The sequence below is a fragment of the Alligator sinensis genome, unplaced genomic scaffold (genome assembly GCF_000455745.1).
Source record: "Alligator sinensis unplaced genomic scaffold, ASM45574v1 scaffold424_1, whole genome shotgun sequence".
NCBI lineage: Eukaryota > Metazoa > Chordata > Crocodylia > Alligatoridae > Alligator > Alligator sinensis.
Window position 1 is genome coordinate 792,508 of NW_005842113.1, and position 23,956 is coordinate 816,463.

The window sequence follows — 23,956 nt, forward strand, 5'->3', positions numbered from 1 at the left end:
ATTAATTTACTACTATTCTTATCAAGGAAATTTGTTTAAATAATTTGTGTTACATGCTTTCACTCGCTTTTTTTAAACATGAAAGTGGGGTCGAATAGCAACCGAATAACTGTTTGATGGCCACTTTTAAGAATTAAAAAAAAAGAAGTTGCAATAAACATATCACCCCCAAAATTCCCTGTCTCTTGCACAATTTGTGGACCATCATGGCTACAACATCACTACCAGAAAACAATGAATCCCAGGATTGGATACTTCTCAACTTGGAACTTGAAAAACTTTATCAGTATTCAATATAACAATAGTTTTATAAGGCATGGTATTAAGCACTGTAATGCTTCATAAAAACATCAAAACCTTTCTAAGGATCTTTCTGCAATTAGATCCAGTTCTAACCAAAGGTTCCACATCCCTATTAATTATCAAATCCATTTGTTATGGTTCAGAAACCCTTCCAACGAAAAGGGCTGCATCCTGACATATTGTCATATCTAAGCATCAGTAGCTATGACATGAGAAAAGGTTGTGCCACCAAATATTGCATTTCAAAACAGCCATTATAGTAATTCATTTAAGTAAAATTGCTTCTGCTGTCCACTAGTAACAGATGTTACATGTCCATGTGAAAGGGTTGGAAAAATCCTAAACCAGGTTGGACAACACTATCTGCTTTTTGAAATTGAGACCCATAAAAACATGAATGGAATGAAGAGGAAAGAGTCAGGCCCACCCCACAAAGAAGTGGGGAGAATGGTACCATGGAAGGTAGCACCAGAATATGACAGTTCTTCCCCTACTCCTACTCTGTACTCACTGAAGTAAATGGCTAGGCTCAATTCAGAGTTTGACAGTTCTTTTCAGCATATAGGGCTTTTCAACTTTTCCAGGACAAGGACCATGTCTTAACTGACAGGCTGACTTGCAGTTAGCCATTCAGGCTTGCCCATTCGGGATTGCGCACAAGCCTTTCAGCAAGTGCCTGTATGGAAAAGTACCTTAGGAAAGTGTATGAATGTAATTGTCTGAAGTGGTTGATAGTGGAAACCAATTAGTTTTTTGCGATGTTATTTTTGTTTCTCGTAGTTTTTTCTGTATTCATCATATGAACGTGCTGTTACTGTAATAGACTATGTTACTCTTCACTCCACCATATAATTACATTTTTTCATTTCCTGCCTAGAGGTGGAGTGGGCTAAGGATGTGACATTTTTAGTCTCAGTCCAGGGACTCCAAAAGAGTTAATATTTCACTTCCTTTAATTGCAGATGCTCAGATCTGTTCATCCTTTGTCAGTCCAAATACTGGCAAGCAACACAGTTGCAACATTTTCCATACTTCATATTTAGCCTAATCAGGAAACAATTGGACAGAGAAGACACCTTTAAGATTGTACCTTCTGTCTACACAGTGGGCACCGACAGATGTGCAGGTCCCTGCTCTAACTCATGGTGCTTCACAGAAAGTGCCATGAATTAGAGCAGCCCCCTTCCCCAAACCCAACAGACATTTGCTGTTGGGTCGGGGGGAGGAAGGGGGATCGAGTTCCACTTTGAAGCCTATCCAGCTGATGATCCTGCCTGCAGTCTCTCTCCCCTCGCCTGCCCCTGTCCTCCTCCCGCCGCCAAGCTCTGGTGCTGTCTGCAGGAAGGGAGGGCAGAGAAGGGAGGGGAAGGAACTGCACATTGAGGTTTACCCAGCCTGAGATGGAAGGGGAGGGTAATGGGTGGGGAAGCTATGGGGCGGGGGACTCCAATCCACCTGCCCCCTCTTTCAGCTCAAGCTGGGCAAGTCTGAGCCTGTAGCTCCCTCCCCCTCCCTTCCTGCAGACTGAATTGGGGATAGGCCTGGGCTGCATGAGCCCAGCCCAAATCACATGAGGGATTGACAGAAGTTCCCTAAGATGATTCACTTTGGAGAGCCTTCATCTGATCCCTCATTAGATGAGGGTTAATTTGTTGAGTAATCAGGCATTTTTAAAGCACTCTGCAGCCATGCATTTCTGTCAGGGCATGGCTGTAGGGCACTTTTAGGGGGCTGTTCCCATGACAAATGTCAATTCTGTCAGCACCTAATGCATGTAAAAGTCTCCTACCTCCCTCATTCTGTCTGGACAAAAATAAATATGGTTGACTTTAAGAAGCTTCAGCCCAGTTCTTGGGATCTATCCCCATTCCTCTGACCTCTCTCCAGTTTTGCTACAACCTTCTTAAATTGCAGTGCCCGAAAATAGGCTTTTATTGGAGAGGTAACTCAAACTGTTGCCTGGTTTTTAGTCTATTTTACACTGCTATGCATACACAAAACCCATAAGTTTTGATTGCATGTGCTTTGAACCCAAGGTTGCTTGAGGTGCCACTGTTAAGCAAGGTGTAACCTAACTCTTTAGGTGAATTTGAAACCTGGATAACAGCATTTGGGTTTTGATAGTGTTGAGCCCCAGCTCAAGTCTGGGATCGTGCCCAGTATGCAAAAGCCAATAAAGATACCAGGGGTGAAAGTATAAAGAAGATTTATTGCTAGCAATACAAGGTGCAAGCGGAATAATTTCACGTAACAAGCATGCAGATTTTTAATTCTAAGCATCTTTTATACAGGAGTATTGGACCTTCATAAGCATTCTTGTTTGCTAATTGGTTATAAGGGAGTGACGCAAGGAGTTCTTTACTGAGCATGTCTCTATACCTGTGTTTTAGCTATGTATCTCATTTCCATACATGTATGTTTCATTAGCATACTTTCTCCCCACCCAGGGGTGTGATTCTCAATATTCAAATCAGCTCTTTGCCCTAGTCCTCTGATTCTGCTTTTGTTTTCAAGCCTCCTTTATCTAAGACTGTCTCCTCCTTATCATTGCAGATGGGCATTAGTTACATAACAGAGACTTTTGCTTGGGCTTTGTGTAGTGGTTTCTAGGTCGAACCTGACAATAGTTCTTGAGTAACATCCTACAATCCCTTGAGGGTGTATCATCAAGCTCATCTACCTATTCACTTCTTGCCTGCCTTGTGAGGACTGGAAGTCACCTCCTATTTCCTATATATTTGGTCACTCCTCATTTCACATGGCCTGCTCCATTTTCAGCCAGGGAGCTTGAAAAGAGGTTATGTGAGAGTTCCTCAAAGTAGCATATTGCCAGCTGGCCAAGGAATTCTGCCAGGGTTCTGGCGTGAATGCAGCAAAAAACGACATGATTTTAGGAGATACATCCAAGATATCATGTGCACAAGGATATTTCTAAGAGATGGGAAGAAATGTGACTTGTGAAGCCCTGTTAAGTGTCAGGAGAGAAATTTAAACTTCTAGGACATGTACCACTTTCAGTCCACCTTCCTTTTTATGAAGATTTTGACTGGGTGCTCCACCATGTATTAAGTATAAAATCCATTGTCATAAATGATGGACTTTTGTAGAATAGGAGCAGACAAGAAATAAAAAGGCCAGATGGGCTAGTGGAGACTTTGGGACCATGTGCCAAATAACAATTTAGGTGTGGGCCTAAGGAATGGATTTAAGAAGCAGTGGTATTGGAGTCAAAGCCAGAACTGGGTAAATAACCACTGCCATCCATGCAATTACAGAGCAGATAAATGGCTGGGGAAAATATAGCATAAGTAGGAAGTTCCTTAGTTAGGAAGGGGTGGAAAAAATACCTTGAGGCTCAGTTGCCAAATAGAAAAAAATCTCAGATTAGTAGTTTAGTTCAAATTGAAATTATTTCCTTTTCTTGTATTTTTTTTCCTTGCTGAAGTAAAGAAAATAAAATCATTCTATGAAGAATCATGGAATTAAACTTTTTTTCATGCAAAAGGAATTAAAGGGATTGTAAAAAAAAATGCTAGAAGAGGATTCACCTCCTCCTTCTCTTTATCCACTAGGCAAGGCATGAGGGCATTCGGCCAGGATGTGGAAGATATTGGTTTAATTCCTTCCATTGCCTTAGAGTCCATTTCTCTGAGTGTGGCCTAACAACCAGGCTATCAATTATTTTGGGCAAGAAGGGGCATTCTTTCCTGTTGATGTTACTCCACTTCGTATTTAAAAATTAAAGCTTCACTCCAGCAGAGACTAGAACCAAGGTTTCTCACTTCCCAGGTGCTTGCTTGAACCTCCAGGCTTAGGAACTATTTTCATTTCATACAAAGTGAAACACCATCACCAAGAGTGATTGAGAATAAATCAGCCCAGAGAGCACTGTAGCCTGATGGTTTGGGCATTTTCTTGGGTAGCAGAAGAATCACAGTCTCCCTACCTGGGGTGAGTGCCCTCACCATTGGTCTAAAGTGGAGATGTCCCAATCTCTATCTACTCCTGTATAGCTAAGGGGAAAAAAGTGTTTTTCAACTGAAAATATACAGTGAATTTAACTTGAATTTGTGAATCATTTCAGAATGACTAGAACCAGATTTTTGGTGAGCAGACTAGTTGCCAAAACAAAATGTTCCCAGCTCTAGTTAGAATCAGTGAAGTTTTGGTTATGGAGGATGCTGTGTGCTATGGGGTAGCTTTAGTTTTAGAGGGTAGAAGCCACGCCATTTCCCTCGCCATAGTTCTACTCCCATTTTGTGATGGAATCTAAAGTAAGAGACAAATGAAAGTAGTGTTATTCCCCCAAGTTATATTTGAACTGATTAGTGAAAAAGAACATCAAACTTGGGCAATAACAATGGGATAGAAACCCCATTGATGAACTTTTTATTTGGAGATAAGAAGGCCCTTTCTTGTCCAAACAGCAGTGTTTCATTAGCAGCCTGGTACCCCATATTGATATGCATGAACCTGTTTTTGTGATCAGCTAAAGCCTTAATAACGATCAAGTAGTATCCTCTGAGGTTGTTCATGTTCCTTGTGGGAGGCAAATTCTAGGCACTAGTACCATTGATAAACTCAATTTGGAAAGTCTGTTCTCTTAAAAGCACCATTATTTTGGGTGTTTTAATTATGTCTACCAAACAGTTAGCTAACGACCTTTAGCAGTCTGGGGAAGTCAACTACCAGTAGGCAGGAACAATCTGCTTTTTGGCATATATGTTCTAGTGTCAAAGAGTTGGGCAAACTCCTCATACAGTTCCACAAAGATGGGCTTCATTATGTAGATCTGAAGGCAGTGCTAGTCAACTCTGGTTTTCCTGAGTTGGTATCTCTGTGTTAGTTGTTCTACAACACTACAAGCATGGGTCTGCTGGGGGCAGGGACACACAGTGGTGGAAAACCAGATTATTTGCAGCATACTGCATCAGCTTTCTTCATTCTGCCATGTTGGCATTCAGCCTTCATGATCTCTACAACACCTGCCTCTTCAGATATTACAAGCAACTGCTGAAATGCCCTCTGCAGTGTCATATTCTCTGTCTTTTGCTTCTTGTTGCAATAAGCATGCAGCCAAAATTGGGAATGTCTCATATACTTGAGCTGAGCTTGTGGCTTAGTGCTAGCTGGAAAAGGCAGAACTGACAAGTGTCTAGAACAGGAATCACCACAACTGAATGTGTTGACTTGGTTAAGAGCTCCTGGAGTACAATTCTGCATGAGCAGATCCACGTCGTTACTCTTCTTCCATCCAACCACAGGCTAAATGTGCACCAGAGAAGCAAAAAGGTTCTCAAGTCCTTTGAATGCTGCCCCCTCCACCTCCGTCCAGAACAGAGAATTGTTGGCAACAACATTTCCATGCACAGGCTAAGGAAAGAGAGAGACATTTTTTCATGATACACCTTGAATCTATTGCTAGGGTCACTCCAGCTAACAAAGTGCTAAGAACTCTGGGATGTGCCTTCAGAAACTGTAGCATCTTGCCCCAGGTGTAGCTACATAGGTGTGACTCAGTGTAGCTCTGCCAATTTGGTAACTAATAAGTGGTTGACTTGCCTGGGTGTCTAGACTTTTATTAACTCTGCAGTGAAATTGTATCCTAAATACCGTCCTGATCATGGAAGTATACTATGGCACTAATGGAGTCTAGCATCTATGTGGGGCTGAGATCACAAAAGAATCCAGTGTACAGTGTTTGTGGGTCCTGCAGTTGTGATTAATTTTGTGGCATCCTCCAATCTTGAGGGATACTAGCATTTTCAGGGTGTGGCAAGAGATCCTTTTTTATTGAGTGCTGCTTTGAGATGAAGTTGGGTTTTGTATTTCACAATCCTGAGCTGTGAGGGGAAGAGAAGTTAAAGATTTATAAGCGCAGAAGATTATAACATCTGTGGTATAGCATAAGCTTTGAAAAGAAACTTTACACTTAAATATTGTCTTTATAGCTCAGTGGTCTTTATAGCTCAGAGCTGATCTGAAAATGCTGAGAAATCATTTCATTTCTGCATCTGTTTTTGAATAGTTGGCATTTCATCCCAATTTGGCATAAAAAAGAGAACCAAACATATACAAATATTTGCAGAACTGAAATCCAGTTTCCCAGCAGCTCCAGAAAAGTAAGGATTTCTAGATTTTTTAACTTCTTGTCCTCTCTATAGAGCCAACATAGCAAGCAGTTAACCAGTAGGCTGAAAATGATGTTCAAACTCTTGTGAAAATACTTACAACTAAGGAATGTATTAGGAATGAATCAGAATAGGTCCAAAGCTTCAGTATTAATTATAATAGATGTACAGTCCATATGCTAATGATATATTCTGTTCATTTGTAGATTGTAAACTTGTCTATTCAGAGTCTGGTTTCTTGTGTTAGTACAACCCTTACCCTAATGGGGCCTGACATCACTGAGGCTCCTATAATCTTAGCAGTTATACAGTATGTATTTACAAATTAATATAAAGGTAAATGCAATTTCCATTAGTCAGATGCAGATTTTTGCTGACTTTTTGACATTGTCTTTTAATGTGTAAATGAGGAATAAAATATAACTTCTTATATGATCTTCTGTATCTTTTCAGGTCACATCTCTTTGACTGCCTGTGGCTTCTAGCACCTCTCTGTGTATCAATGTTTTAACTGCATTTAAGTGTCCAGGTTCCTATAACCAAAGTGTGTGGGAGGAATCATGCGGATGTTGACTTGGGCCTATCTTGCATTGAAATATTGTTTCTTCTATTATGTAAAAAAATTAATCAATGCCCATCTGTTTATGCTAGCTAGTCGAACTATTTAGGTCTTGCGTGGGTTTAAGACTTCAAGGCCAGACCTCACTCAGAGCAGCTGCCTCATTAATGAAGTGTCTTTGTTGTCTTTGCTTTTTAGTTCCTGCAATGATAACCTCCTATCCAAACACCACCTTAGCAACACAGGGTCAGAAAAAAGAGATGAGCTGCACGGCACATGGAGAGAAACCCATCATAGTCCGCTGGGAAAAAGAGGATCGAATTATTAACCCTGAAATGTCCCGCTATCTTGTTTCTACCAAGGAGGTGGGCGATGAAGTGATCTCTACTCTGCAGGTACTCAACCAAATTGACCAGCATGTTAGAGTGTTGTTTGTTTTGTTTTGTTTTTCTGTGGCTGAGACCAATGTTCACATCTGCACACACATCCTGCCTATCCATAAGTACTAACTATAGGCCTGATGCTTCTCTCACTCCAGCATGAGTCAGGAGTAACTTTACTTAAGTTATATAGGTGTTATATATATATGTGTGTGTGTGTGTATAGGCTAATCATATATATTTCACATATGATATATATACCACATATATAAAGGTAATGCAGTTTCCATAGCCTGATGCAGATTTCTGCTCCATTTCTGACATATGAGAGCAGTGTAAGAAGGAACTAAACCATATGCATTTCCTGTGTCTTTTCGTCATCCTTCCAGGGTGGCCAACTTGAGGTATGGGTGCCACAAATGACATGAGCAACCTCTATTTGTGGCTCAAGGCAGAACAGGTAGAGGAAAAGCACCACAGTGAAGAAACAGGGCAGGAGGCAGAAAGCAGAGCAGCAGCTCAAGCAGGTGAAGGAGATTGGAGTGGCACTTGGGGAGTGTGCAGAGCTGATTTGTGGCACATCTGCCAAAAAAGTTGACCCCCCACTGCTCCTCCCATCGTGTTTCCTGAGTCATTTTTAAAAATCAAAATGATAATCAAATTAAGTGTTCATTAAAATATTATAAGCAAAGGGAAGTAAATGGAAAAGATGCCTAAGGTATGCAAACAGGATTCGCACAGCACCCATTAATATTAAGCAGCTACTACATACTGTAACAAAAATTGCCTAGCCAGCTGGTAACAAGTAATATTTCACAGCTTTACTGTGGCTTTTTATGAAATACAGCTTTCTCTTAATAGTGTAGCTACTAACTTTTCTGTCTTATCAGATTCTATGCCAGGCATGAATAACCCTAGAGGCTGATCTGGTCTGGGTGCTGCTGTGTTCCATCTAAGTCAGGGGCTGGCAGGATTTTCTAGTGGTGGGAGGGAAGAGGGGGCCAAAATGACCCAGCTTGGGTCATAGGTAGGTAGTCATTAGGATCCAATTGCTGCTGCCACTTTTCCCTGCCCCTCTGCTGCAGTATGGCATAATGAAATCCCCCCTCCATTGGACCTTGTCCCACCTGAATTCAGTGCAAGAAGGGCAGAGCTTCCACTCCACCGAAGACCCAGGCAGCAGTGCAGGGACAGGCCCTTGTCGCTGAATGCCGTAGAAGCACCCATGGCATTCAGTGCTTTGTGAGTGCTGGATCCAAAGGCTCTGCAGGTCATAGGTTGCCAACCCCTGGTCTAAGTGGTGTTACAATTCTGTGAAGCAAATGCAGCCTGACCATTAGTGACAGTGAAACAGCCTGTGCAACACAAGTGAAGCAACCCCTTAGATGACTACATGCCCCAGCCTTTACTCTTCCTAATCTTCCTTCTTCCAATTCTTGGCCTGAACCCAAAAAATGCCATGTTCACCATAGATATTCTAAGCAAGGGAAGGGATTTTTATACCTTTTGCCCTTTGCAGATCAAGATTTGGCCTGCAGTCTGTAATAAAACCATTCTAGGTAAAACACTTTTCAGTTGTTTCACGAAGTCCAAATGGTTGTGCAATGTGTTTCTTATTAGCTTTTAAACATTGATTTGCTTAGAAGGCCATCAGCACAGGCATGGGCAGATCCAGGACTTCATGAAGGGGTGGTATAGGAGCAGCAACCTGTGCTGCAGAGGTGACTGTACACCCCACTTCCATTACCACACACACCAGCATGGGCAGACTGCACTGCAGACTTTAAGTCACCCAAGCTAGTAAAAGTCTTCTCTTTTCTCTCCCTTCCACTCTGTGCTCAGCAACATGTTCCCTCCCCTCCCCTTCTCTTACCCCCTTCCCCCACTTGCCAGTGGTGTCACCCCCAGCTGACCCAGGGGCATGGGCAGGGGTAAGGGGAGGCTCCAGAGCCACTTCTGTCCTCCTCCAGCTGGGCTGTAAATGGAGCCAGGTTTTGCTAGAGACAGCAGCAGCAGCGGACATGTTCCCTTCCCCCATATCTGCTTCTGGATTGGCAGGGAATAGCCAGGGGGACTGAGCACAGAGCAGGGACCTGCCTGCTGCTGAGTGGCTCTGTGTAGAGTCCAACTCAGGTGGGCAGGAGCAGCTCTAGAGCTCTCCTCTCACCCCTACTCTGGGACAACCATAGACACTGGCAGAAGTGGGCAAGGTAGCAGAGGGAGGAAAGAAGAGGGGGAGGGATGTGCCACTGAGCACAAAGGGGAAGGGAGGAAACGATTCTTACTTTTGTCCTGGGACTTAAAAAATGTTCCCAGCCTCAACTGGAAGGAGAGGTGCATCTATGCTACTGCACCCCCTCTGGATCCACCCCTAAGCACAAGGTACACCTGAGGCTGCTTCACATTTAAGCCAAAATACTGTGTATTTAAAGGTTCAGATGGATGTGAGGAATGAAATAGGAACTGGATCATCTTGCTAGAATCCTCTTACTTTGAAGTATTATTTCCTGTGTGATTTCTCACCGAGAGTCTGTCTGGGCTCCTGTTTTTCAGGGAGCCTTGTTTTTTTTCCCCATCAGAACTTGCTTCTACAGAGCAACAGGACTAGCAAGGCAGTTTCCTTTTTCTCCTCTCCTCTTTAGAACATCAAAGTTAACCAGCACTTTGCTTCTCTCCAGTTCTCCTGTATGGAGGATGGTACAGTTGCTTTATGGAGCTGGTTGAGAAGGATGAGAAGTGAAGGAAATGAAAACATTTGAAAGAGGAGGAAAAAAGGAAATTTCCAGAAAGAAAATATTTGAAATAGTAGGAGGGAAGGATTTTTTAAAAAGACAAAGTTAGGTGAGTCAAACTGTTAGTTATATCTGAAGCTCATGATAGAAACAGGTGGGTGGCCCACTCACTCTTATTTTTACTGGTGCTTTTACTAACTCTGTTACTAAAAAACCTCATGGATTAAAGACTAAAATATTGAATTCCTGCATTTCAACCATGAAAAATAACCATAACTAGATTTTATATCAAATCCAAAGAAACAACATTCTAGCTCTCTGCTGATGCCAAATGATACTCAAGTAGTAAAATGCAGTTCTTCCTTCACAGTTTTCTTCTTGCTGCAGTCAACATAAGTTTTGTCACTGACTTCACTGGTGGAGGATAAGGTTCATAGTATGTATGCATCTATGAATGTTATCAGTAATACTTATTGAGATTCCCTGTACCCACAACAGACATATTATTGATTTTCATGAGATTCCATCTGGGTACAAATGTTAACTAGGGCTGTGCGAAGCTTCAGTCCCTGATTTGATTCAGCAGAGATTCAGCCTGATTCAGTGGCCGAATCTGCAAAACTGAATCAGGAGACCCTTTAATCTTGTTGAATCAAATCAGAACCCTCCAAATCGATTTGGAGAGATTTGGAAAAATTCAGTGAATTGGACATAGACACAACTTTAAATGTTTTTTCTATGTACCTCAAGGTACTACGCAGCTCATGAATGCTGCGATGCTGGGGCAGGTGGAGCATCTCACAGGAGAGCCGGGGGCTCCCCAGCGTGCTTGGCAGCAGACCCAGACGTGGACCAGAAGCACTTCTGGTCCACTTCCGGGTCCGCTGGAGACCGGCACCACCCCAGCTCGGTGACTGGTGCCTCCTGGGTCTGGGGAGGCACCCAGGGTCCCCCTGTGGCTGATTGCCAAGCCAGGGCAATGCGAGGGGGGGCCCCTGTGTGCTTCCTGGTGGACCTAGAAGTGGACCAGAAGTCCTTCCAGTCCTCTTCTGGGTTTGTTGCCAGGCATGCCAGGGGACCACCCCCTCACCCCCCGCACTCTTGTGGGATACTCCATCTGCCCCACCATCGCGGCATTCACAAGTCATGCCTGGTACCTCAAGGTATGTAGAAAAAACATTTAAAGCTGTGTCTATGGCCAAATTGCTGATTCTCTGAATCCAACATCGAATCTTCAGATTTGGATTTGGCCAAATTGAATCAGGGACAGTGATCCAAATCAACTAATTAAATCACTATCCCCAATTTGGGCCGAATCCAAATCTGAATTGAACATGGCCTGTTTCGCACACCCCTAATGTTAACGCAACTTGCTCACTAATCAAAAACAGAGTTATATTCTATATCCACCTGTGTCTGGGGGTCAGGCGGAGGTGGCATGTTCCTCAGGCAAAATACATTATTGAGATTGCAAAGTCAAGCAGGCAAAAGTTAGGAAATACCACTTTAGTGTGGTCTGTGCAACTTTAATGCAGCCCCTTTGTGTATATACGCCATCAGGTGGCCTGACTTTAATTATATGCTAATGTGATTTTTTCCTCCAACAGGCATGCTGCTTCATTCAGTGCACCACGGGAAACTGTTCTGGGGATGAATCAGAGTTGTGTAATTACAGAGAGTGCTCATAGGAAACCTGTCTCATTTGTTGTTAAAGTGCAGGAAGAAAAATGGTAGATTCATGGTTCAGGCGCTTGAAGCTGCCCTGGAGAACTGGATTCTGTTCCTGACAAATTTCCAACAATTTCCTCTGTGATGCTGGGCAAATTATTAAATCTAAACATATTTCAGGTGGTCACTAACTATGTGTTCTTCATTTCCTGGGATTTTAACTTGAGCCCCTGGGACATGATTTGCAGAAAGGCTGAGAATTCACTGCCGTCTTTTAGTTCAATAAGAACTGTGTTTTGAACATTTGAAGAGTTATCTAATGCTATGTACTCTGAAAAATACAGCATTAGAAGTCTCAAGTTCATTTCTCTTTCCCATCATCAATAGGGGGCAGTCACACATTGTTCTATGATTCTCCATTGTGCTTCATCTTGTGGTTTGGTATTCAGTGTTCTTAGATCCCTGCCACACCATTCTGCTATGAAGCCAGCCACTTCCAGTACAGTTGGCCTCTTAGGCTGCTGCCCACCACCAGCCAAATTCTAGTCTACAGCAAGTGGTCATCCTTCATATAGCACATGCGTCCAAATAGCTGGAGCTTCCTTCATTACTTTATCAAAGGCCATCTCTCTCACTCTGATCTTTTTTTGGATCATCTCATTTTTTTTATATAGTCTTGCTACTTGACTGCAAACAAATGTCTCTAATATTTCATTTCAAAGGCCTGATCCTTCATGAGACAATTTTCTTGAAGGTCCATTTCTCTACCACACTGACGTAGGAAGATTGAGATTGAGAGTGCACACATCTTGAGCAGCCTGATTCTTGTATCTACAGAAGTTTCCTTGTCTCTCCATAAAGCATTCAGGTCATCCAGAGCCTCTTGCATTAGTTGTATCCTCCCTGACCATACTGTTCATACTGATGCATACAACATTATCCATAGCTGGGGAGAATATTGACTTAGCTCTGCAAGCATTTTTTTCTTCATGTCCAGCAGTTGGCAATGCTAGAAGACTTCAGGTTATTGAACTTCTTGCCATGCAGCTTTATCCTGAGGCCTTTGGCCATCATTACTCCATCCATCTTTCAAGGTAGTTCATGAACTTGCTGCAAGATGTGAGGTCACCCTGCTGCTGCAGATCATTCTTTGGGTGGTCTACAAGATTGCCTGGATAGCGCATGCAGTTCTATAGGTTACCTTTTGTGGGTGTCATGTCATTATCAGAATCCAGTTTTCACACTTTATGGGGACCTATTCTTCTTTCCAGATGTAATTGCACAGTACATGCAAGGTCCTGGTCAGATCATTGTGTCCTGCTCTGTCCTGTTCTGCAGGAATGCCATCTCCTCTTGTCTTCCTTCCAATTCTTGGCCAGTCTTTCAACCTCTTCTTAACAAAAGTTATCATTGTCACAGTCCTGTTCAAATGTGGCTATATTTTCAAGGTGTTTGAGCACCTCCTTGTCTGTTATCCAGGTAAAGGCCCTGCCAGTACACAACCACTTCTAAAGAATGATCTTCTTTTCTGAGAGCACCAAGCCATCCTTGCTGTTGATGGTGTGGAGTGTACAATGCTCATCTTTACTATTCTGAATGCCTCTCTCTGTTTGTTTTCTCCTCAGACTTCTTGAGGCTGTGGAACTGTTCTTTGAGCTGGTTCTCCTTCTCCACCTTAGTTGCAGACCTGACTCCCTGCAGAGCTCTGGAAGACTTTCAAGTGCCTGAACAAGTGTCCTCAAAAAAAGAAAAAAGTTTCATATTGGGCACTCAAAATTATTAGATGCTTTTAATGTTGCCCTCTCTGTGCTTTAGTTCCCCATCTGTAAAATGGAGACAATATTTCATCTGCCATGAGTGTTATAGAAATAATTTTGTTAATGTTTGTGAAGTGCTCAAATGATGCAGTCATGATTACAACAAAAAAGCCCATGAGGAAATTAATAATTCTGTCTTCAGAGCAAGGTCTGAATAGTGTGGTATAATTAAGGTATGGAGCCATGCACTGAACACTGTGGAAAAAACAAAATATTGTATAGTTGCTCATTAAGTAAGCCCTGGATAGGTTGTGCACTGTATGAGGCAGGGGTCCTGTGAAAAATGGTATGTGATTATGTTAATAAAGTCTGTATCATAATGCATATGCACAAGGGCCAAATTAAGCTGCTACAGGCAACCTTAATTACAACATTTCCTAATTTTGGAGTTCTTGACTTTGCACTCTTAATATTCTTTTATCTCAGCATGTATAATTTATATTGTTTTAAAAAGAAGAAACAGAAATTCCCTCATGTGGCATCATAGTGATAAGTACATGGTTCATCATAAGGGCTAGAATTTTTATATCCACTGTGCCGTCCATCACTTGAGTTAATGAGATTACTGATAGTAGTAGCAGGCTGTTGTTATCTATGTGGACCAGCACTAGAAGTGGCTGAAGTATACACTTTTGTCAGTTGGATTCATAGAGATTTGCAGATAGCAGAAGACTGGTGAGACGTGGGGATCTTGGGTTCCACTTGAGCTTTTCAGAGGAATGAACTCTTCTGGGCACTGACTCTTCTGTCCATTTCCTCAAGACGGATCCCTCCTACCATGATCTATCCTTCCTGATCTTAAATCTTCTCAACTCTGACTCATTTTCCCAGTGCCATTTAGCCAACGCCAATCTCTACTCCACATGCTACTAATTCCCATGCCAGTCTCCTTGCTTAGAGAGTCACAACATCAACCCTTTACATTCACTGTCCAACTTCTAGCCTCCTGTCCCTAATCCCTAGTCTCTCTTTCCTTTCCAAGTCTTGCCAGGGTTTTTGTCCCCATCTATTGCTTTCCCTTCCCCTGATTTAAATTAGAATCAGACAGATTTTTCCTTCATGCTGCTTGGGTGTCAGTATGGTATTACATAAGAACTGCCATTTACTGGGCCAGGCTATAGGTCCATCTTGCTCAGTATCCTGTGTTACACAATGGCTAAGAGGGAATGCTGAAAGAGAGAATGTACTGGGTAGGACCAGGGTTTGGGTTTTTTGTTTGTTTGTTTTTGTTTTTTGACTGTTCCACTCTCACTTGCCTCCAGCACTTAAGGTCTAGGATGTTCTGAATCAGAGGCCATGCTCAATAGGTAGTGATGCCCTTTTCCTCCAAGAATTGGTCCAATCCATTTTTGAATCTGGTTAAGCTGTCAGCTTCCACAACATCTGGTGGCAAGGAGTTCCACACTTTAATTAATTGATGCTTCGGTGAACTGCCCACAATGACTCCCATCTCTTTCCTGGTAACAGCTGATATAGAGCCCATCCTAGTGTAGGTATAATTTAGGTAATTTTTGTCCATCACTTTACACTTATCTACATTGAATTTAATCTGCAGTTTAGTTGCCCGTTTGCTTAATCATGCCAGATCCATCTGTAGTTACTCACAGTCTGCCTTGGTCTTTACCATTTGAATGATTTTGTGTTGTCACAAATTTGGCCACCTCGCTACTCACCCGCTTTTCCAGATCATTTATGAATATGTTAAATAACACTGGCCCCAGCATAGATCACTGGGGCACCACTGTTTACTTCTTTCTACTCTGAAAACTTACCATTTATTCTCACTACTTGCTTTCTATCTTTAAGCCAATTTCTAATCCACAAGTGTACATTCCTTGTAATCAATCCCATGACTACATAATTTAGTTAAGAGCCTTTGATGGGGGGCCGTGTCAAAGGCTTTGTCCAAGTATACTACGTCAGCTGGGTCACCCTGGTCCACCTGCTCATTGACACCTTCAAAGAACTCTAGTAGGTTTATGAGGCATGACTTCCCTCTGAAATCGTTTCCTGCTTGGGTGTCAGCATGGTATTCCATGAGCACACAGGGAAAGGACATATATAGTAACCATGCTGAATGTCCCCACTTAGACCACCTAGGAGCAGCCATTACAGGAAGAGTCCAGTTTCTTCCCCACAGACTTTGGTTGGAGGGACATGTTCAATTTTTATGTAGACAAATAAGAGATGCAACCCAGTCAGCATTAGAAGCTGTAAAAGGCTTGATTATGCTTATATAGGATGGACCCTTCAGAGATTTTCAAAGCAGAAATCAGGGAAGGTTCTATTGAGCATGTAAACTGTGATTTTTCAGAAGCTCAGAACTTAGCTAAATGTAGATGGATTTTAAACAGGAGTGGAAAAATCCTATCCCCTGCCAAATTACAGTCCCTTTTCCAAAGCAGGAAGGGATAAAAGCTGTTTGAAGAAGAGGTCACCCAATTTTTTTTAACATGGATAACAGGTTCTTGAAAACACCTGAACAACTCGGGCTGACATTTTCTAAAATAATCAAGACACCCCTTGTATGGAAAATTTCAGTGTAACAGTTCAAGTTTGTTCAAGTGATATGTAACTGAAAACAGGACCTTACACTGGGAAGTGTCAGGCAACATAAATCCTAGGTGCTTTTGTCAGACTTGTCTATTTGTGTAGGGTTGCTGGCCCGTTTCTCAAGCTGAAAAAGACCTGTTGTCTCTCAGCACTCTCCTACCAACCCTTCATGAATTTGTTTCCATTAGGATTACCTCCAAATTGTAAGGAGCATACAACCTGACCTCATCCTCTTTTGCTAGGAACAACATTCTAGGAAAAAGTTTCTTTCATTTCTCTAAAGGAAGATTTTGTCAGATGTTGGAGTATCAGTATTAAGCCTTGGATCAGTAAGAAATTAGAGAGAGAACTACTTATAACTGAACCAAGCTAAAAGGAGAATCAAGTAGTAGCAACAAGTGACTCCTATCTTTCACTGGAATTCAGCTCTTGTCATGGTGGAGGTCAGTAGTGTAACTGGGGAGGCTGAGTGGAGCACCAGCCCCCGGGCTCTGACTTAGAGGGGCAACCAAAGTGGAGGTCCCCTTTGGAGTCTGTACTATGATGACAGCAGCAGCAGTGGGATGTGGAGACCCTCTCGTACTCTTTTACTGCAACTACTTCTCTCATTTCCAAATTCCCCTTTGTCCATTGCCACCAGTGATGTCAGTTGGTGGCACTTGGTGGCAATGATGGCAGCTGCGGGGGGTGGGGGCGGTGAGGGGCAAAAGTGCCTGTGAGGTTTGGGAACCACTAGCCCAGGGCACAACACTTACTTGTTCCTCCTCTGCTAGGAGGAAATTCCAATATTTGGAATTTAATGGCATTACATGGCTACACAGAATACAGTATAATGCTTGTGCATTACATGTATGGGTATTTGTTGCTGCAAAGAAAGATGGTTGGTGTAATTTTCCCATGCTGTACCTGAAACAAGCTTCCATTTGTTTATTTTTTGTGCATAATGTTGAATCAATTGCTTCTTTTCCAACCACCTATAGATTTTACCAACTGTGCGTGAAGATTCTGGCTTCTTTTCCTGCCATGCTATCAATTCCTATGGAGAGGACCGTGGAATAATTCAGCTCACTGTGCAAGGTAGGAAGAGGACAACATAAGGAAAAAAACACAGCTATTGTAGTACAGTAAGTGTATGCCATGCTCAGAAATCTGTTTGGGGGGAAGTTCTAGTCCCTAATTAAGCATATCCCTAATTGTCAGAGAAATTAGAAGCTGCCTAAGAAGCTTATTCTCATATTTTCCAACACCAGAGATGTAAATCAAAATGAAGCATAAGCTTTAGAGTCTTTATAGACATGTTTTGTTGAGTAAGGGGAGTGTGTTTATATGCAGTAGCTGACAATCTAATTATCAGATTTAAAAATCCATACAGTACATGTTCTGTAGGGACAATATCCAGGAGGGCGTTCTATTATTATTTTTCTTTAAAGAAAGAAATTGGTGTGAAGTAAGAGTGAAATACAACAAAAATGATTTGCTTTGATTTTTTTTCCTGGAGAAATGTAAAATCTACTATCTATTTCAAAACAACATATTTCAGGTTTAATCAGTCAAAATAAATTGTAATATATTTGTGCAATCCAAACTCTAGTAGTCTTTATTGCCTTGGGCTGGGGTTCCCTCCTCCCATGGGCTGGCAGAGGAGGGGTTCAGTTAGGCAGACAGCAGCAGGTCCTACAGTGGCTGTGGTAACGGTATTTCAGCTGCAGAGTAGTGGCAAAATACAGCCACTGGCCACTACTTGTTTTGCGAACAACACTTTCTTATTTGTTTGTATGCCTTGAAGCTGGCACATAACAAATTTCTAGTACTTGCAAAAAATCTCTCTCCCAACCTGTGGTTTCATGTAACTACAGGTTTCATGGCATGTCTGAACCAGTCCTGTCAAAAAATCCAAGTGCAATCAGGAGCCGGTTTCTCTTATGCTATGGCTGCTTTATATTGTTCTGGCATCATAAAAGGACTTTGACGTGAACATAAATTATATTACATATAGTACATTACAAATATTTAAGTTATTGGTATTAAATCATTTGGTTATGTAAAGGAGTCAGTATAAATAATACTCAGGTTCTGGTTTTTTAACCTTCCTTTTAAAAATGTATATGCAGAGGATTGGACTTTTATGCCCTACCCCCATCCCACATATAGCCCTAAAACTCCTGTCTTTATGTATATACCATCACATAGAGACAAGATGTAGAAGTACCAATGCAGTGTGACAGTCTTTGGAAAAAACGCCCCTGGCATGAATATGAATACTCTATGCGGGTCTAACATAAGTTTGTAATTCAAGAAAAATCCAGTCACTTCTGAAAAGTGACCTTTCCTTCCTCCATGGAATGTTCATCAAGGGGTGGGTAAATGAGTCTAAATATTAATGTGAGAGCGAAAGAAATGGCACGAGACCTTGCTGCTGACAAACCATGTTACAACCATACTCGTGACTGTGACTCATACACAGTACAGGCCTTCCTTGGACTAAAGCCAACTCCATCTGTTCACCCAGAGCCCCCAGACCCTCCTGAAATAGAAATCCGAGAAGTGAGAGCACGCAGCATTGCCCTCAGATGGACCATGGGATTTGATGGGAACAGCCCAATCACAGGCTATGATATTGAGTGCAAGAACAAGTCTGGTAAGAAATTTACAAATGACTGTTTTTTCTTAACGCTTTTAGTCTTTCATCCTTTTGCTTGTATCGTACATGTTAAATCACGAACCAAAAGAGCCTGAAAAAGCTTTCTTCAGAGTTTACTTTTTCTTCTGCAGTGGTTCTTCTTCTGTCATTTTGTTGGTTTTGTTTTCTAGGGACATTTTGTTTCTTTTGGGATTACTGTCGTTTCTTTTTTCCTTTTTAAGCTGCCCGCAGGTAACTGGCATAAGGTCATTACTACCTTTTCCTTCTCCAGTTTTTTTTTTTCCCATTTTTCCTGTGGGACAGTTACTCTAAAAACTGACCTTTTATTTGGGGTACTGAACTTTAGGAATTCTCTTCAATTGTACATGTGATTGTGTGATGCTTCACCTGGACAATAGGCCTAGCAACCAAACTGCAGTCTTGGGAAGATACTAGGATAGATAAAGAAAACTGCAGTAGCTTGCTGAGCCACAATGAAGAGTTTGCAATGCCCTACTTGAAATGTTGCAAGGAACAGGTTAGCAACAGGTATCTTTGGTACCTGGTGAACAGATCTATTTCTGCTAGGTTTAGCATTCAGCCTTATCACCATACAGCTCATAAGCAGAGCTGACCCAGTTGTCACAATCACTGCAGGTATGTTAATTCATGTTCTTAAGGGGAACTACAGTGACATTTTAAACTGTTAAATGTATAAACTTAAATATCATAGCTGTGGCCTGTGGGGCTGAAATTCATTTGCTCTTTAGGATAAAATGTGCATATTGGCTGGAGTTTCAGCTGTATTTGAACAGTTGGCAGAAAGAGCTATGAATAAGGTTATAATGGCAATTTCATATACGCTTTCTTACACATGATGTGTTGTTGCTGTGTATTTTGCTGTTAATAACATTAAACACATTAGCAGCTTTCAGATAAAAGACATAGGAACAAAAATGCTAGGGAAAAAATAAAGATTATGGAGCAAACCTGAAAGTGGTAGTGAAGAACAGTGAGGACTTGGTGAACTAGAAGAAAGCAAACATTACTCCTAATTCAGAAAAACACTCAGAAAAGTATCAAAATACAAATTTATCTTTAAGAACATGCTCAAATTTCAGAAGAGTCCAGAAACACACTCATGCATGTATATTCCATTGGCTCATGGCCTAAGAAAGGACTAGAGAGGATGTTATAGATTTGGCATATTTACCTTATTGCTAGATTTGAATTACATTAAGAAAAATGTTGCATCTTTTTTTGTTTTGCTTTATTTTAAGCGAGGCCTTGTATTGCAGATTGTGGCACTGTTTCCTTGAAGAGCATCTGGGGACACAATCCAAACATTTATATTATTTGAAAAAAAAAAAATATATATATATGGTTGTCACTGCAAATATTTTGCTGACAAAGTTAGTAACCGTCCCTGGTTAGGGAGATCCAGCTGCTTCTTCAGTTAGACTGAAGGAGCAATGTAAAGGGGGTGGAATTAGAATTTCTCTGGTAAATCTGATAGAATCTTTTTTACATTACATTACAGAGTGCAAGCAAAGTGAAATGATCAACATAGTGTATTTGGATTTCAACAATATCACATGATAAACCACTAGCAAGATAGCATAGAAGAACCATCCCTAATTGAAAAAAACCCATCAGGATATGTTATAATGATAAAGCTGGAGTTAAGAAAGAAAAACACTGGATGGTAAAGCTGGTATATGAGATGTTACTTCTTTTTTGATCTCTATATAAGTAAGCAATTTGAGCTCAATTCTGCAAAAACCTGAAGAATTTCATCTCACAATGTGTGATTTAGTCTTCAGAATCAGCCCCAGAGCTGTGGTTCTCAATCTGAAGTTAATTTTGTTGTTTTATTGTGCCCAGTTTTGGGTCATAACCAAAACTATCATAAAAAATATGGAAAAGCAGAAAAAATATTAAAGAGCTCATAAGGTTAGTTTATACAAAATGGCTAGAGAGAGCTAGAATGGAAAATGGGAGTGAAGAGAGGTCATTATTTAAGTTTTAATATGTTCAAAAAATCAAAAGGTCATTTAGACGAAGCATTCACACAACAGATCACAAACTTTTGAAATTCCCTAGTAAGTGCAAAAATAAAAAATAATCTGCATGGTGGTGGTCAAAGAAAATGAGATACTTAAAAAATAACACTGCAGATTACTGCTGGATGTACGATCTAGTTGGTAGGGTGATGACAAGAATATTTAAGAGGTAATTGATTTTCTTTTTCTGGGACTTTTGCCTCAAAGAAGAATACATGGGAAATCCTTGGGCCCAAAACTATTCCAGCTCTTGGGCTTCTAAGCGGACTTAGGTGCCTAAATATGATTGTATTCTACCCTCTTCAAATCCCTGAAAATTCAATAATGCATTTACTTTTGTTAACATGCCATTATCTTAAACCTAAAGACTGAATCACCAAACAAGCACTGAGAAGGACCCATCAACCTTTTGTATTAGCTATGTTTTTTGGGACTTGAACAAGATGCAGTAGGGTTGTACTTAATTGCATGAGTCTACTTACATGCCTAATAGGTGTAATGGAATTGAATTCCTTAGGACTCCGTTCTCACAACCATGGTTTATAACCATACTGTTTACTCCTAGTATGAACATATGTATATTTTTTGGACTTTATTTTACTTGAGTGTCTTGTTTGCAAGCCTTAAAATGTGCATCAGCCTAGATATACCTCCTGTTTAAAAAAAAAAAAAAAAAAATACAAACTTTTGACAAATATCCTGACCACATCACCCAATTCTCAAACCAATCCACTGTTCCCAGGCAAATATCCATGTATTATCCAAGTAAGAAGCATTTCTACTTCACACTGTTTAAAAAATTGTGCATACCTGTCCAAACATGGGAAGTCACAGAAAGTAGGAACATTAAGTTTTTCCGAGTTCCTTGAGAACGTAACTCATCAAAGGCCTATAAATGAATGATAGCAAAAGAAGGTGAGCACGAGGGTCACACTGAGGGGTGGTCAAGAAGCATTCTGTAGCTAGAGAACACTGCAGTGTTCAGTAATCCTTTTTAAAAAGCATTGCCTGATCATAGCTCAGTGTACTGCTTTTAACCCTTGTTATTCACACCATAATTTTCGGATCCTGGACCATGCAGGTGCCAAGTGATATTAGGTAAAACATGAGGAGCAAGAGTGGGAAGCATAAAGCAATACAGAGCCAGCCAGCTAAAAGCAATGTACAACTCAAGGAACACCATGACATGGAGTTCATCATAGCACCAGAGAGATGTACTGTGGCCCTTAGTTCCAATTAAAGTGTCAGTGGGACAGGAGGAACATTATGGGGTTCACTTCCTTCTACCAAGAGTGGTAGCGCACCTCAGGGTATTCATCTCAGCACCCAGGATGTTACTGCCTGGACTGAAAGAATGCCACTTCTACAATTCACAGGGCATTTATACATGTGCTCCAGAAGTATGTGTTAAGGATGGAGTGGGGGCACTTTAATTAGAGTAGCTCTGAAAACTGCTCTAATTACAGCACCTGGAGCATCTCATGTATCAGCATCCCCATCCTGAAAAATAGTGGAAGGGGCATTTTAACTAAAGCTCATTGAACTGTAGTTAAAGAGCCCCCACCACCAATGTTCAGCAAGGGGATGCTGATACATATGAAGCTGGAGTCTACTGGAGCATAGTAATTACCATGCTCCAGCAGGCTCAATTAATCGAGTTTGCTCCAATGCCTGTAGTTACAGCATGTCAGAGCAGCCTGTCTGCATGTGTATAGGCTCCCACAGAGTCTTCAGGGCCTTTCAGAACAGGACTTTTTAAAAAGTTAACAGCCATTCAAGATGAATGGTGTAGTTAATCTTCCTCACAGCTATTATTTCCGGCTCTCTGCAGACTCAGGCAGATATTTTTGTGATACTTGGTTTTATTTTTAAGCTTTACTTCATATCTAAGAAGACTGGAAACTATTTTAAATGCAATTTGAGATTCTAATTACATCACATGGCACCAGGTGCTAGGGCTTCAGGCTTGGGGTTCTAGTGTCTCTCTCTACTATCATCTTTAATCAGACCCTGCCTTAAAATAACTGCTCTGTGGATACCCAATTCCTCCAGGTTAGTTATGCAGAGAGAGCAAAGAGTGGAACATGTAAGTAGGTACCTCATCATGGTTGATCCCAGACCTGTTACCGTTTTCTCCCACAAGCAACCAATTTTGATGCTAAATTCTTCAAAGGAAGGGAGCAAGTTGCACAGCTTTTTTCCACTTTGTGGGCATGTCTACATGAGGCGCTAAATGCACAGTAGACTAATTCTATTGAGCATTAACATGTCACTGCAAAAGCCGTGCTATTGCACTAATAAGCAGTAGAATTAGTCTACTGTGTATTAGAGTTACTAAAAAGGCATGTGCCAATGCTACTGCACAGTAATGCCAGTGATACTGTGCAGTAATGCCAGTTACTGCTCATTCAGTTAGTATCTGTTATTTTAGGTACTAAACTTAATGCACTGTACTTATGGCATGTGTAGACATGCCCAGTAAGGACTATGCCTAATGTTTAATCTTCGTCCTACTCAGCTCACAATTGCACTTAAGCACAACTACTCTGCATATGGATTTACAGAGTTAAGCCTTTTGCCAGCAACACAAGAAAGACAACTTCAAGGGGACCGTGCAGCTTTAGCAGTCTGTCACAACTAGATGCAGTTTTAAATTGTGTCACTAGATGTCATCACACACAAAAAGTAGAGATTGCAATATAGTAGCCAGAAGCACTATTCAATCTCTTATCCCAAACCAGGAATGAAATACAATTCAAAATGTATTCAGTGTTTGTAGTCACTTGATAGTCATAAACACTTGGTTAATGTACATTTTATATAGCACTGGGCATGTCTACATGTTCATTAATGTGCTGTAATTATGGCACATTAAGTTTAATACCTTTCTTACAGGTACTACCTTAATGCGTCATAGTCAACACTGCTGTGCATTAGCAATGGCACAAGCTTTTTTGGTGCTGCTAATGCACAGCAGATTAATTCTATTGTACGTTAGTGCATTAACATGGGTTTTCCTGCCGCACTAATGCGTGGTAGAATTATAGTCTACTCTGCTCAAAGAATCTCGTGTAGACATGCTCACTGAGAACTACCAGACTTTTTTTTTAAATCACTTTTTGATGATAGC

The 23,956-nt window shown here is 41.2% G+C and overlaps 1 protein-coding gene across 1 annotated transcript in view; it reads left to right on the forward strand.

Moving 5' to 3' along the window:
• The window catches only part of DSCAM (DS cell adhesion molecule), a 758,565-nt gene that overhangs the window by 581,330 nt on the left and 153,279 nt on the right, over positions 1 to 23,956 (forward strand). Inside the window, 3 exon segments of the mRNA XM_006024681.1 lie at positions 7,192 to 7,388; positions 17,124 to 17,220; positions 18,653 to 18,781. Coding sequence (XP_006024743.1) covers positions 7,192 to 7,388; positions 17,124 to 17,220; positions 18,653 to 18,781 — 423 coding nt within the window.